Source organism: Ceratocystis lukuohia, assembly GCF_044167205.1.
Source record: "Ceratocystis lukuohia strain C4212 chromosome Unknown Supercontig2_pilon, whole genome shotgun sequence".
NCBI lineage: Eukaryota > Fungi > Ascomycota > Sordariomycetes > Microascales > Ceratocystidaceae > Ceratocystis > Ceratocystis lukuohia.
Genome location: NW_027263521.1, coordinates 1,363,169 through 1,378,425, shown reverse-complemented (window position 1 = coordinate 1,378,425; position 15,257 = coordinate 1,363,169). Strand labels below are relative to the sequence as shown.

The following is a 15,257-nucleotide window of genomic DNA, read 5'->3' as shown; positions in this document are numbered from 1 at the left end:
TGTTTTGTTTCTGGTTTGCAAACTTGATAGGGAAATCTAGACTTGTCCCTTTTTTATTATCTACACGACTGTCTTTTGCTAAACCGCCCACTAATTAGATCACATGCCAATCTGGTTTCAGCTAAATTATACCATTTAATGTTGCTGCTGTCGAGACACAACGCAGCTAATCCACATCGACTATCTGCTATCCCCTCTTCATGTTTGTTTATGTATGTTCACTTCTTAACCTGATTAATAGGTTAAACCTCTATCTAGCCCATCCCATTAATAATGCACATCAACGAATCCATCTTTCCCAGCAAGTGGGTTATGGAATAACAAAATAAAGGATAATAAAGAAAAAAAAAGAACCCAGAAAACGCCAGATATTTCCCTTCCTTGATTCCGCTCTGATGCTGAACACCGCAAACCTAAACACTCTCTTTGGCATTTTTCTAGCATGATAGGTGGGTGCTGTTTCCTTCCTGCCTATGCTTTTGCTGCCGATTTTAATTCCTCTTCATGACAAATCATAGCCTCCTCCATATCGCCGTTCATATATGCAACTTTCTCTTCTTTTCTAGAGTTCCCGCGTGTTTAGTATTCATTATGCACGCTAGGAAAGCATTATTCTTGGGTTCTTTAAAGAAGGTCACCCTCCCCGTCAGAGCCAATGCTGCTGCAACCAGCGCTGCCACCTTCTGAATCCCACTCCATATCGGCCGTCATTTGCTCGGCCTTGCGATGGAGCTCAGCTAGGCCTGATAGCTCGGCAACGTAATCCTTTTCACGTAGCGCACGTTCGACAAAGTTCCACCCATCGCGGCGGTATGAGTCGACAATTACAGGACTGCAGGCACTGCAGTTAGGGTAGGCCTCACCTCGGAGAACGACGTTCTGGAAGGAGGAGATAAAGCCACGCACTTGATGTGGGACAGTACCTAGTGGGTGGTTGGGAGGCTCACGTTCGGCATGGAGACCAGTGGTTTTGGGAGCAGGGGCTTTTCCCTGTAGAGGATGCTGGAGGAGACTGGCAAGTAGCTCAACTGCCATAGCTGAAGCAATGGGTGCGATTCCAGGTCGGGTGACGGTACATTGTTGATCAAGAGTTTGATCACGCATAGACTAAATAAAGTTTTCTGTCAGCAACAGCAAGAAAGAAACATAAACATGTAAATTCGTAGTCAGCTTACATCTGAGGGGGCCACAACGTCATTACAGAAATAACAGCCGAGCGGCTTTTGGCCAGTTGTGGCGACTTGGGCGTCATCAATTTCGGTGCCATGACGCATGACAACATAGCTATCAAAGCCAAGGGCAGCATTCACCACAATCTTCCCGGCAGCCTTGGCCATAACAGTAGGCAGCCAGCGAGACTCGCGAGTGTCCATTAATAGGAAAATGACGTCATGTTCCTCAATCAGGCGCTGCAGTTTTTCAAAATCTGCCTTGGTATTCTCAACATTTGTCATAGCATGGCCAAGCATAGGGACCGCAAATTGGTGACCAACTGAAGTTACACCGGGATAAATTTCCATGAGAGCTGAGGCGGCAGTGGGGGCCTTGGGAGCACCACCATCCAAGCAATCTTTGAATACAAAGAGAGGCTGTCGTACGGGATTTGAGAATGAGACTTTGCCATAATCAACAAACGTAATGTTTTTGATACCCCAAGCCATCAAATTTCGAGCCACATAGCTTCCTAGGGTGCCAGCACCTAGAAGAAGGCATTTTTGTCGGCTAATATTCTCAAGGATCAAATTGGGCGCCAACCGCCACTTCATGAGCTTGAGGTTTAAATCAACGGACTGGTCTGCAATGCGCATTGGATCCATGTACGCCGCCAAGCTAACGCGTTTGTACTTGAAGGTAGGACCGTTCTTTTCCCAACCAGTCACTTTGGGGATCTCGGCGGCTTGAAGAGGCTCGTCTGCCTTGTCAACAGCCTGGAGAGTCATGATGATTGTGCGTGCGGCGTCGCGATGACTATGGATGTCGCGATAGCACAGGATATTGACCTTGTTCATTTTGAAGCGCCGTTGAATCAGGACAAGCAAATTCCGGAGTTGCCAGCCAGGGTTCCGAGCATAATTTGAAGAGTCAAGAAACCCGACAAAGCGGTCCTCGTCAGCAACACCATCAAAGAAGCCACGATCAAAGCTCCCTATGCTGTCTACAACCCAGACATATGGAAGTTCTTCTTCCTCGTCATCAAATCCAGCAAATGACCTATTTTCAGTAGCCACTTCAGTGGCTTCATCACCGTCTTCGTTGAGAGTTGAGCGAAGGACTTTTTTCGCAATAAAAAAGCCATGCTGGCGGGGATCCTTGACTCTATATTGCCAGCCGTCAACGCTCTCAACTAGGGCTGTGCTTTCCTGGGAGGTAATGTGGGCGATTTCAGCAGCATGGATCCAGGAAGAATGCAAGGCGGGGAAGGCAAACCAATAAGTGTAGTTGAACTTTTTCAGATCCGCATACGAAATAAGTATGAAGGACGAAAGAAGCGAGGGCACTGAGTAGATGGTTCCATCCTTGATAGCGTCCCAAATTTGTTTGGCAGAATGCTTGAGCAGAGCGCTGCGATCAAGGTTTTTAAATCCTTCCCAAGTATTGGTGTTGCGAAGAGTGCCATCGGCGCGGCCAGAGCCCCGAGGGGAAGTATACTGGGAGGTTAAGGAATTACCTGCAACCTGCACCTTACAACTGTCTTCGGGGCGAGATACGCGGGCCTCATATGCTCCGGTAATGGTGCGAGCTGAGTCATCAAGCATATCATGCTCAAGCTTCATGGAGAAAAGGGCAGAATAAAAAGGCAGCTCAATCTCGGACGAGAGAGGCACAAATTGGAGGGGATTTCCAACCAAAGGCTCAGTCATTTTGTGAGATTTTTTTGTGGCAAGTAGAAGGGAAATACCAAAGGTTGCCGTGAAAGGAAAACAAGCTATTTGTGATTGTGGTTTGTTCCTTATGAGTTGAAAATTAGTGATAAGAAGTGTGGGTGTGTGTGTGTGTGTATGCGCGCACGCGGGAGAAGAGGAAAATGCGGCACTATCGTTGCAAGCTAAGCGGAAATATGCAGATATGTCAAGAGAAAGAGGATGGGTGCAATGGAAGTTCAAGCGTCGAGAGAAATTGAGAAAGGTCGCGGAGCGTGGAGAAAGACCAGCTGACTTGGATTGAAACAAGCCAAAGAACAAAGTTAGCTTAACGCTGAGCAACACAATAGCAGAGAAAGTTGTAGAGAAAGATGCGAAGAAAGTAGGAAAGTCAAGTCGAGCCGGTCAGGGCATCACATGTCGAGTCGTGAGGAATAAATAGGTTAGATAGAGAGGGGGGGTGCGTGAAATAGGGTGGGAGAGTTGTTTAAAATGCAGCAAACTGAAAACAGAAGAAGAGCTGTGATTGGCTAGGGAGGCGAGACATCTGTCATACGGTTACTCACCAAATATAGAAGTTTTGAGATTGGCAGTTGAGCATAGCAACAGGCCTGTAGCTGAAGGAAAAGAAGAAAAAGGAAAAACGCCTTGGGTATAATTAAAGCTGGGGTATTTCCAGCTTGGTTGCTAGTAGAAGTTTCCGTCTCAGTATCTAGCAACAAGAAAGCTACACAGCAAGAGTTATAGGTAGCGAAGCCGAGAGAGAAGTAGGAGTTTCCGCGTCTTTTGATCTAGAGGGCAGGGTTGAGCAGGGATGGGCTTTGCAGCAGCCACAGAAGAAAAATGATTCCCCACCAAATGCAGGGCTAGGCTAAGACAGAAAGAAGCCTAGAGAGATCAGGCCTTGGGGAGCTGGAGGGGCTTGATTGAGTGAATCTTGAGAATCCACAGAATTCCTCCTCTTGGAGCACAACCAAAGGCGGGGTACTTGCAGGCGAAGGCGAGAGAATAGGAAGAAGAGCGCAGAAGAAATATGGGCCAAATGACGTTTGGAGGTCTTTGACGGAGAATGGCAATTTAGGAAGCGAAGAAAGAGGTCAAGAACAATGAAAAGCCCATGAAAAATTATGGCGATACTTGGAAGGACTGGGAAAAGTTCTAACGAGAAAGAAAAGAATATATAAGAGTCAATTGAAAAAAAAAAATTTGCGGTTGAAAAACTCAGGCAATCGCGTTTTGTGTTGTATGACTAAGACCCGTGAGGAGATTGACGAAAATAGAAGGCTCGATGACTGGCTGACGTGATGTTGCCATAGGTTCTTTCCGTGCTGCACTATCTGCTATTCTCTTTGTGCTTTGTACTATTACCGGACTTGGGATTTATTAATTAGGCATATCAGCAGACGTATAAGTCTATATTTGTATATGTACATATATACATACATGCGTGTCTACACATATAACAAGCAGCTCTATACATATGAGCGAGAGCCACAGGGCACAACGTCCGCTTTCTTGCCAGACCAGGCCAGCCATGGCTCTTGTAACCCAAGAGATAGTAGCAATAAAAGAGTCTAAAAGGGTCTATACTTGTGCCGCTGCGATAACAGGACCAAAGCCCTTATGGACCTCCATTTAAGCTTCTGCAGGTCTCCCTCCCCACAGCCAGGGACAGTGCGGGACTGTATACTTGACAGTGCTGTATTTCGTGCGACAAATGAGCGAACCACAACTCCAAACTTTTCGCAGGAACGCGTCTCGACACCTCGAAATTTGCGCTGTTTGGCCTGCAATGTGTGTTTGAAGCTTGACACTTGTTTAGTTTAGTACTTTGTACCTTCATCGTTCCATCACTCCGCATTAGCCCCTCGTCACGTGACGAAATATACACATACACTCCTCGACGATGCTGGTTGGTATCTGTGGCGGTGAGACGTCCCAATTGCTAAGCTGACTCTCCTCCAAGAACAGGCAAACTTGCTGACAAATTTGTAGGCATTTGTGCTGGCAAGAAGACTGTGTCTGACTACTTTATACGCTGTCACGGCTTCAAGCTGATTGTTTTGGTGGACAAAGCAGAGCCTTGTCCCGAGCCGTTTGATGAGTCTAGGCCTGTTTTCAACAGTATTGATGCACTACTTAATTTTACGACAATCCGCTGGCGAGAGCCATGGGTTCTTGTGGGCATCAAAGATCCGCTTGTGGTGGATATCCTCGAGACTCGTCCCTTTTTCCTTCTCATCAGTGTAGAGGCTCCAGTCTCTGAGTCCTGGATCCGGCACAGCCATCGCATCAAAACTCTTCCACCCAGTGCCACCGCTGCGCTGTCTTCTCAAGCAACCGATATTCATGAGTTCATCCGCGAGAGTGATGCAAACAACTACAGTCCGGATGTGCGGTCCATCACTAGCCGGGCGGCCATCCGGCTAATAAACAACTCACCGAATGTCAATGTTTTGCTTGACCGCCTCACCAACCACCACTTTGAATTTGCCCAACGCATGCGACCATCATGGGACATGTACTTTATGTCACTGGCAGCGCTAGCATCTAAACGATCTAACTGTATGAAACGGCGTGTAGGTTGTGTACTAGTGACACGTGAAAACCGTGTCATCAGCACCGGCTACAACGGCACACCGCGAGGCCTATGTAACTGCGCTGATGGCGGCTGTCCGCGATGCAACTCGGGTGGTAGTGGTAGTGGTGCGGCTCTGAGCACGTGTCTATGCTTACATGCCGAGGAGAACGCTTTGCTGGAGGCTGGTCGCGATCGCATCCGTGAGGGCTCTGTGTTGTACTGTGATACATGCCCATGCTTAACTTGTAGCATCAAAATCTGCCAGGTCGGCATCAGCGAAGTGGTGTATAACCAAGGATACACCATGGACAGAGATTCAGCCAAGATCTTTAGTGAGGCGGGTGTTAAGCTTCGCAAATTTGTTCCAGTGAGTTTTCAGCTGCTCTTATACCATGGTTGCGTTGTGTACGCAGATTGATTACTAACCAGGAGAACGAGAATAGCCTCCGAATACGGACATGTACATCTGAGCCATACAATGATATATACGTGCGTTAGTTTAGAGTCGGTGGGGTGGGTTGGTCATGATGCCGTTGCACAGCTGTGTACAATATTGTTTGTATATATATATAGATGATACATTGATAGCCAGCTCTCCTAGTTTCCATACAAAACACACATTACATCACATCCATGCCTTGGCCGTTCTACTCCCAACTGCCCGCTCCAAACAAACCACCAATTGCCTGTGCTCTTTTCTCTGCCCCTTTGAGCTTCTTTGCCTCCCTCTTCTTTTCCGTTTCTGCCAGGGCCGCTCTCCGTTCGTTTTCTCTTGAAAACCCACTCAAGCCAGACCCCCTGACAGCGCCCTTGCGCATTGGAGGTGCATCGCCCACGCCACCGCCTGTCGTGCCCCCCGAAGGCCCCGCTGCCGCATTGGCCATACCCGATGATATCAACGAGCTGGTGGCACCGCGAAGAAGACTACGTGTTCGGCTTTGAGACGCACCGGGGGCTGTGAATGCCATCCGGCCATTGGCACTAGTTGCCGAGCCTGTGCTGTGCGTTGATGCTGACCGCTTGAGCGATAGCCGGTCAATAACCTGCGATCCAGCTCGGCGTAGCGGTGGCGCTCCGGCGATGGCTGACGTATCAATGGAGCTACTCGGTGTACCTGCCACCTCAATAGCATCGTCATCGCCGTTATCAGCCACATCATCTGAGAGCTTGTCGCGCAGGACTGCGGCACGCTCGTACGGGTCATCAAGTAGCTCTGTAAGTTGTGAGCGCACATCCTGTAAAGTCTGTGGTTTCCTTTGCTTTCGGCTTTTCGCCTTGCGCAGAGGGAGCGTTCCAGGTCCGGGTGTCGGCGCTTCCTGTGACACGTCATTTTCAGCAGGGCCAAGATCAGGCATGTCCATTTCAATAATAGAATTCTCGTCAGGCGCGTATTCATCCACAATGGCGCGCATGTAAGCTTCGTTCCCAGGGGCTTCGGCCGTCTTTCGCAGTCGTTCATTGGCAAGTAACTCCCGTTGCATCTTGTCGAATTGTCGACGTTTCATGCGACGTCGACGTTCGCCGTCCGATTCAGAATCCGAAAGGTCATAATTGGTGCCGCGCTTGCGGCGTAGACCTCCAGTAGTAATGTCTTTGTAGAGCTTTTGGACCTGCGCTTCTTCGGCCACTCGTTCACGTTCGCTATTACAAGGCAAGTCCGGCGGTTAGTATGATGAGTCGTCTAGATAGAGAAGCTGCAAGAGAAACTGAATATGCAAGGCGCTCTTTTATCTCGCCCAAGCGCTCTAGTGGATCCATAAACTTACTTGTAGAAGGCTGCTAGCTTCCGCTCATCGGCTGTGCTCGCCTTGGTCTCGTCGTCAATGATTTCTTTGACCGATGCCGCATCAGAATCGTCATCGCTACTAAAGTCCCCATCAACACCACCTAGTCCGGCATATTCATCATCGGACTCCTCGGCTTGGTCATCAACCATTTCATTGGCCTTGCTTTTCTTGCGGTCAAACGCTTCAGCCAGCTTCTTTGCCTTTTTCTCGGCCTTTTTCTGTTTGCGTGCCGCCTCTTTCAATACGTCTGCAGCAGACCGCGTGCCAAAACCAAACTCATCGACGGCATCCTCAGCAGCCTCCACGCCTGTTTCATGGCTAGCCGGAATGGGAGGGGATTCTCGCGCCGATCCTTGTGCGGCCAAAGCCTCCTCCTTAGATCGGAGTCGGCTCTTAGCCTTCTTTTCAGGTACAGGAGATTCCGGCACAATGCTTTCATCTCGCCGTGGCGGCTCGGCGGTGACAAATCGCTCTTTCAGTGGCTCAACAAAGTCTAAACCTTGATCTTGCGTCATTTGCATATTTGACAACTGCGATAGTGCGGAGTCCTGTTCGTCCAAAGTGCTGAAGCTATCGCCAGTCTGTGAAAACCGTAAGCTAAAGTTATTCACCAGGCCCTGCGTTTCAACGCCCTGGCTCTCGTCTTCTGTCTGCCCTTTTCTACTCATCCCCTGAGAGTTAAGTTGGCTATCGGGCTCTTGACTAGCCATGATAATATCGGGTTGGCTATCGGCTAGCATTTTAAACGCATCTTGTGTGAAATCCGGCATCGAGGCGCCATCAAAGGTGGGGATCACAGCATCAGGATCTTGACTTCCGTTCAATGTCCCAGCGAACATCTCGGCGAGATCCAACTTGGTTGGGCTGGTCACTGGCAGGCCAGGGATGAAGGGCTTTGTAGCAGAACGTAGAACGGATGTGGGAACAGCAGGCGATTGGTTACCGGTTGATGCACGAAAAGCGAGCCCGGCTTTAGGGCGAGGAGTTTGCATGGCCTTGTTTGGGTCATCAGAAGTTACAGAGGCCACAGAAGCCCCTTTGTCTTCATCTTCATCGTCAGAAAGTACCTGGGCATTCTTCTTCTTTGGCCGACGAGAAGCGATAATGATTTGCTCGTCGTCGTCGTCATCGTTTTCGACAACGGGCGCCTCCGTTGCTTTGGCCTCTTCATCCTCTTCCTCTCCCCCTTCCTCTTCTTCCCCCTCTTCTTCATCTTCTGAGCCAGAAAGCTCCAATGCCGCCCCCTCCTCCTCCTCCTCTTCCTCTTCATCACCACTAGAGCCATAAAACGATTCATCTCCACTGTCGTCATCTAGCAGCCGGTCCTGATCCATCACCTCGCCGTTCTTTTTTGCCCGTTCTCGCTCCCTTTTACGAATGCGTTCGTTTTCCTCGTGAGCTCTGGCCAAGATGTCCTCGACTTGTTCAGCCTCTCTTTCACGCTCCTCTTCGGTGGGCACATGAATTCCCTTGCTCTTAAGCAACTTGATTCGTGCTTCGTGCTCACGCTTTGCTTGCAGACGTGCCTTGCGTCGCAAATCCGCCTCGGCTTTCTCTTTCATAAGTCGCACATGGTGGCCCTCATCTTTCCCAGCGAACTGCAGCAGTGTAGCCATGCCGGGCTCCATTTTCTCAATAGGGACCGCAATTTTGCTGACACGGTCATTAGAATAATCGACAATTTCGATTTCAGCATCGTCTAGCGTTATAGATTCGAGTTTAAGATCGGGGATCTTGACTTGACGGGTCGGCTTTTTAGTCGAGCAGTCAGAAGCAGCATTGGGAATGGTAATAGCGTTTTCGTTAGCCCTATTAATATCGGGGGCGGCAGGAGCAGCTGAGGAAGTGGTCTTGCTAGGTGATGTGGCTACAGCAGCCTCTCCTTTATTCACATCTTGTTTTTCCCGGCTTTCATCATACGTTTTCCGTACCTCCTCCTCCTCCTCCTTCTCATCCTCATCCTCGTCACCTGCAGGCTTAAAGTCGAACATGGCAAACAGGTTCTTCTTATCGAATTTCTTGCGCGTCTTAACCTCATGGGCTAGCTGCATATTCCGCTGAATGCGCTGTGTTTCGCGATGGATATCCTCCATAGCTTTTTTGCTTGCCTGCCGTGCCTGCTTAGACGCCCTCTCCTTCGGTGGTTGCTTCGTAGCATTTCCTATAGAGTCTTGGAAATCATCATTGATGTCGTCCATGGCTACATCGCCATCTACATCATCATCGTCCGACTCGATATTAGCCTGACGGGCACTTCTTTGAGCCGCTTCTTCGGCCTCACGCGCCAAGCGCTCTTTGCGCTTACGCTCCAACAGAGCCTGGAGACGTGGGTTTTTGGCCATGGCTGCGACAGCCTCTTCATCTGCTGCGGGATCGTCATCCTCATCATCGTTGTCGTCCACCATCTCCGTAGAGACAAGGTTCGCATCAGGTGTGCTAGCTCTAGGCTTAAGGCGGCGTTTTATCGTGGGCACATTATTGCTAGCATCGCTATCATCATCACCAGATTTGTCCGGTGTTTTCTCTGGTATCTTCTCTTCCATAGATGGCTTCAAAAGTTGCCTTCGCAGCTTCTCTCGTGCCGTCAGGCCCACATCGTCATCAGACCCATCGTCACCCGATGCAACCGCAGTTGCCTGCGCCATCATCTGTGCGGCAAAGCGGCCGCGCGGCCGCACAATCTCGTCTTCTGATTCTGATGAGCTATCCAGAGGGCTCACAGCCGCGGTCCGTGTGGTTTTCCGTGTTGGCTTTGCTGACTCCAAATCACTGTCCTCATGTTCCGAACCACTGTCATGGCCCGCTAGGAGCGCGTTTAGTCGCGATCGACCGGTCAGCCCTCTGTAAATAGGTGCCGGCGAGCTTCTTGCCGGAGAAGGCGATCGCGAAGCCATAATTGTTATGAGTTGATGTTGTCGAGAGGAGGGGGAGGAAATAACACGAGGACTCGATTCAAACTCTGGTCGACTTCCGAACAAAAATAGCAAAAGAGAGGAGTCGAGGCAGCTCTCTAGCCAATAAATAGAAAGGAAAAAAAAGATTGAGGCTCCAGGTCAAGCTAAGTAATAGTGTTGCCAAACTGCTATTCTTGTTGATGTCAAATCCAGATTTGTTTATTATGAGCTAAATCTTTGGTGGGAAATTCAGGGCCAAGGCGACGACGTTACACAATGTTCACCACGTAGACACGAAATCGCGTGTCTAGCGCGTTAAGTGCATATAAATAGGGTTTATATACCCTATTTATGACCTGACCCCTGTATAATTCAACAACACAAGACTACAATATCTAATCTCACGACTCAGCATATCAAAGATCAACGATCTCATCAACTTAGATCACTTCTTCTTTTTCTTTTTCTCGCCGTTTGGGGAAAACAAATCATGAACATTAACAAGTATTAAATTCAAAGCAGAAGCCATACCTAAAAGACAAGCACGGGGCGGCCAGTCGGCCAGAAGTTGTCTAGCCCCGCGGACCTTGGTTGCCTTTTTATACCCACCATTTTGCTATTCCCTTTTCTCTCTATCACATCTCAGCACCAAAAGGTATCATTTTTCCAAGCACAGCACCGCACAGATAACAGGAGGGAGATCAGGCATAGGTGAGAGGGTGAGAGGAATAAGAGAAGTAGAAGAGACACAACGCCGAAAAAAAAAACACAAACAAGCAGGCGAGTGAAGTCATGGTGAGGGAACGAAGAAAAAAGGGTAACTTGTGCCCAACATCAACAAGCCGTATCGCTAATCTTAATTTTTTGTCTGGCGTGTTTGCCCATCTTCTCATTCTTCATCCTCCCTCCAGTCCTCTCTTTTTTCCAACAAGAATCTTTGCTCATGCGGGACAAAAATCAAGAGCCTCAAGCAAAAGAAAAAGAAAAGAGCATACAGGCACACAGTCAAACGGAAATACCACACAAAAAAAGAAAACTCCAATAAACCCAAAAAATGAACAAAAATAAAAAGACAAGAGACAGAAAGAAATGAAACAAATAGGGGAGGGAATGGAATGGATAAGAAAGAACAGAAGAAAAACAAAGCCCGCCATCTATAGTTTACTGGGGAGCGCACTGGACGCGCTCAGCACCAGGATGGCCGTCCTCATCCTCATCCTCATCCATGGCGTTTCCGCCGAAACCTTGCCGGCCTGCGTTGTCAACGTCTTCTAGGTCTGCCACATCAATCACGGCATCACTGGGAGGAGTGGGCATGTCGGTTTGAGCGGGCAGGACGCTACGCAAGGCCTCAAACGCAGCGGGGTCCTGAGTCCAGTTCTTCTCAGGGAACTTCACAGAGAAGGAAACATACATGTTACCAAAGTCGTGGTGGCGAGGAGTTGGCATACCCTGGCCACGAATCATCTTGACAGCACCCTGACCAATGGCCTCGCCAGGTAGGATTTCCACCGTCAGCCAGCGGTCGTCCAGATGCTCAATGTGAATCGTGCCGCCAGCCAGAGCGGTGACCAACGGGATTTCGCACTGGTACAAAAGGTCGTCATCCTTGCGTGTAAAGCGGGCGTGAGGCTTCTGCTCAATCTCGAAAATCACGTCACCGACTTCTATGCCGGGGGCCTGATCTCCCTCGCCGCGGAACTCAATCTTGGTGCCGTTACGAACACCACGGTCAATGTGCACGTGGAGGACCTTGCGGTCAACGACAGTCTTCTTACCGTTGCACTGCTTGCAACGATCCTTATCCTGGACAGTCTCACCCTCACCATTGCAGTCGGTGCAAACAGCCTGGAAGCGCTGAACCATAGGGCCCATCTGGCGCATCATAATCTTCATGCCACGGCCTTCACATCCAGCGCAGCGCTTCACAGACCCGGCCTTGCCGCCGATACCAGTGCACTTGGGGCAGATGATAGAGCGTTGCAGGGCCAGCTTGGAGACCTTGCCACGGTACACATCTTCGAGGGATACCATGTGAGTGTGGTGGATGGTGCGGGCCTTGGGGGTTCCGCGAGAAGGCATGCCGCCGCCGCCGCCGCCAAACATGCCACCAAAGCCGCCACCACCACCACCAAAGAAGTGAGCAAACAAGTCATCAGCTCCCATGGTGCCATGGCCACCACCACCGCCCTCCAGGCCACTCTCACCAAACTGGTCGTAGACGGATCTCTTCTGGGGATCGGAAAGAATCTCGTAGGCCGCAGAGATTTCCTTGAATTTTTCTTCGGCCTTGGGGTTTGACTGGTTCTTGTCTACGCGAACGAAGAACAAGGTACGGGTTCTTGCGTTAGTCGGGGTCCGCAAGTGCTTTTGGGGGTGTAATAGTACGGATATGGCTTACCAGGGTGGTGCTTTAGAGCGTTGACCTTGTAAGCCTTCTTGAGCTCGGCTTCAGTGCAAGTTGGCGAAACCTATATATGCAAATTGTGAGTTACGGGGCATTGGCAACATACACCAGATTAGGCCATATGGCATATGCGTAGAAGTTGAATGTACTTACGCCTAGAGTATCGTACAGCTTGGTTTCTTTGACCATTGTGGATATTTGTGATGTGTAGCAAAGGAAAGCCGCGAGTAAAAGGAATTGAAAACTGGAAGTCCCGAGATGACGGTATCGGAACAAGAGACAGTCGGGAGGCAGCAAAGGGTAGTCAGGGAAGGAATACGTGCGTGGAAAGGCAAATAAAGCTCGCTAGACTAGAAGACCAAACAAAGAATTAGCTGGGTGCAAGAAGAGGGTGGATGTCTGAGAGTTTTAGGAGAGAAAGGCGCTATCTCTCGTCAGATTGGTGCAAAAGAAGAGAAGACAAGAGAGTATTTGAGGGAGGCTAAAAGAAAGACTAGCCTAGCCCGAGAAGCCGGAGGAGAAACAAGTCGCTATACATGAGCCAACGACCGCAGAGAGACAGAGAGAGGAGTAGAGCAAGCAAGAGAGCAGGCCGTCAAGTGTATTGGGCGGCGCAAGACAAGGAGGCTCAAGCCCGAAAACAGAGAAGCCAGCTCTTGGCAGCGCTTTATTTCGGGCCCCTCACTCACTGTACTACCCATTGCGTGTATATTGAACCTAGCCAAGAGAACTCGGCGAAGGGCAAGGGGTAGCCGTTGGGAAGCTTCTAAGTGGAAGCGAGTGAAAGCAAGCGGGTAAAAGAAATATCACCGACTTGCAGCCAAGCATCTGACTGTCTCTTCTCTTTTCATATATGCTATGCCATGATTTTCTAGACAGGGCCTTGCGGGGAGACCCCAAGCATGGCACGGCTCTTGCCTGGGGTGCCGTTCTTGCTCCTTGTCTTTATCCTTGGGCTTTATGCTTCTTCTCTGTTGAGGCGGGGTATCGTCGGGTTGTTCTCATCGGATTGGTGGGCTCGCATGGGGGTGTTTTTATTTTCTAGAGGCCTTTGGCCGTAGAAGAGCTACTCTCCATCTTCTCTCCTTTCTGCATACCGGCCAGGCCAAGCCAGGCCAGGCCCGACCAGGTCCAAGGCGGGAGATGAGGGCAGAGAAAAGCAGAAAAGAGACTTCTCGTGCTCATTCTTTGCCATGCTTCAAGATAAGCGAACGGGAGAAACAAAGGGACAACAGGTCAACTCACCCCTAGACGTCGTTACAATCTTCAAGAATAGGAAACAAGTAAGGAGGGGAGAAAGAGGCTGTGAATCTTTCGGGGAGTAAGAAGAGAAGTGTCTCGTTGAAGAGAAAGGAAGGGTAGAAAAAAATACGCCAGAAAAAAAAAGTTACAAATTGGGCTTTGTCAAAGAGAAGGAAAAAAAAATGCAAGGTCAAAAGCTACTATAAGAAAGTCTCAGGCTTGGGGAAAAGGCCGCGGTCTAGCGGGGCTAGATTGGACTAGATAGAGCAAATACAGACAGACTTTTCTCCCTCTTTCACTAACAAGAGCAAAGAGGTTATTACAGGGCAGCAAGTTGGCCAGGTTAGGCTGCGATAGAAAGACAGAACTTTCTAGCAGCCCGGAGAAAGCCCAGAGAGGGAGGGAAAAGAGCAACTGCCCACGCGGCGTTAATAGCAAACTCTCGCTCTCCTGCAATTCTTTTTGCAGGACCCCTTCTATAAGTGCCTACAAAGCCCTTCTATAACACGCTCTGGGACCCCTTCTTCCTACCACATTCAAGCGCCAAACCCAAATCGCAGGCAGTCTCCCAATCGGGAAATCTGTGGAAATCTATGAGATTCTATGGACGTCCCTCTTCTTCCCAAAAGAGCCAAAGCCTCCTCTTCTTGCTTCTTTTTTGCTTCCTATGGAACTCTATGGAAGATTATCGAGTTTCTCCACCACTAAGAGGAAAAACGCCGTTTGATTGGACGGAGCCGTCTAACAAACTATAACGCCCCCCCCTTTCCTTCTTCTCCGTTTCTCCCTGTTTGCCGTGTATTTGCGCTATGGTTACAACCGGCTACCTCAGTTAGTGCTCTCTCAACTAAGTAATGCAGTAGCTTGAATGAGTGGCAATAGCAGCGGGCCTTCCTTTTTTTCCTTTTTTTCTCTCCTTACGTTTCCAGCGCCCAAGGCTCAACTCCTGGATTTAGTCCCATCAGGGCGACCCCGACTCACCCATCCCATGATGCGGATGACTAAGCTGCGTTTTCTCTTTATGGCGCGCAATGCATGCAATCCAGTCCCTCTGTGGAACGTCAAAATCACAGGCATTGGAGAATAGGCATAGGCATTTTATTTTGTCTTGTTCTTGTAGCAGATAATAAATCAATGTGATAGGCTCCCATCCCTTTATTTGCCTCATTGTCATCCATCTTATTCACATTGCCCAAGCCATGTACACAGAGATACTTTTCATGCCTAAACAAAAACCAGACAAGCCATCTTTGTAAGCGGCATTGTGCTGTGCTGGACATCCCGTACCCAAGTCCCCCCCCCCTTAAACGAATCTAGTCAGCTAGCAGCCAATCAAATGGCTTCCCTGTATCGCCCGGGCTCTAGTTGGGTACTCGTTCAACAACAAGAAGCCAAAATGGCCGTTGGTCCTTTGTGGTTAAGGTTCTTGTGTCTGAGGCTTGTTTCTCACTTTCTTACGCGAGGAACAGGAAAAGACAAAAAAAA

At 49.3% G+C, this 15,257-nt stretch overlaps 4 protein-coding genes across 4 annotated transcripts; 1 reads left to right on the top strand and 3 right to left on the bottom strand.

Annotated features, from left to right (window-relative positions):
- Nucleotides 1-624: 624 nt before the first annotated feature.
- HOO65_020345 (Ubiquitin-like modifier-activating enzyme ATG7) lies at nucleotides 625-2,861 on the bottom strand (the record flags this gene model as incomplete). Its single annotated transcript, XM_071006530.1, has 2 exons — nucleotides 625-1,107; nucleotides 1,176-2,861. The coding sequence occupies 2 exons, from the start codon at nucleotides 2,859-2,861 to the stop codon at nucleotides 625-627; spliced, it is 2,169 nt and encodes a 722-aa protein (XP_070860983.1).
- A 1,906-nt stretch (nucleotides 2,862-4,767) lies between these two features.
- On the top strand, nucleotides 4,768-5,867 carry HOO65_020344 (dCMP deaminase; the record flags this gene model as incomplete). Its single annotated transcript, XM_071006888.1, has 3 exons — nucleotides 4,768-4,789; nucleotides 4,857-5,809; nucleotides 5,856-5,867. The coding sequence occupies 3 exons, from the start codon at nucleotides 4,768-4,770 to the stop codon at nucleotides 5,865-5,867; spliced, it is 987 nt and encodes a 328-aa protein (XP_070860982.1).
- A 222-nt stretch (nucleotides 5,868-6,089) lies between these two features.
- Nucleotides 6,090-10,123, bottom strand: HOO65_020343 (Mediator of replication checkpoint protein 1; the record flags this gene model as incomplete). Its single annotated transcript, XM_071006305.1, has 2 exons — nucleotides 6,090-7,083; nucleotides 7,209-10,123. 2 exons carry the CDS (start codon nucleotides 10,121-10,123, stop codon nucleotides 6,090-6,092), a joined length of 3,909 nt encoding a protein of 1,302 aa, XP_070860981.1.
- A 1,161-nt stretch (nucleotides 10,124-11,284) lies between these two features.
- HOO65_020342 (Mitochondrial protein import protein MAS5) lies at nucleotides 11,285-12,719 on the bottom strand (the record flags this gene model as incomplete). The annotated part of the gene is made up of 3 exons (XM_071006761.1): nucleotides 11,285-12,435; nucleotides 12,525-12,594; nucleotides 12,684-12,719. The coding sequence occupies 3 exons, from the start codon at nucleotides 12,717-12,719 to the stop codon at nucleotides 11,285-11,287; spliced, it is 1,257 nt and encodes a 418-aa protein (XP_070860980.1).
- Nucleotides 12,720-15,257: the final 2,538 nt, after the last annotated feature.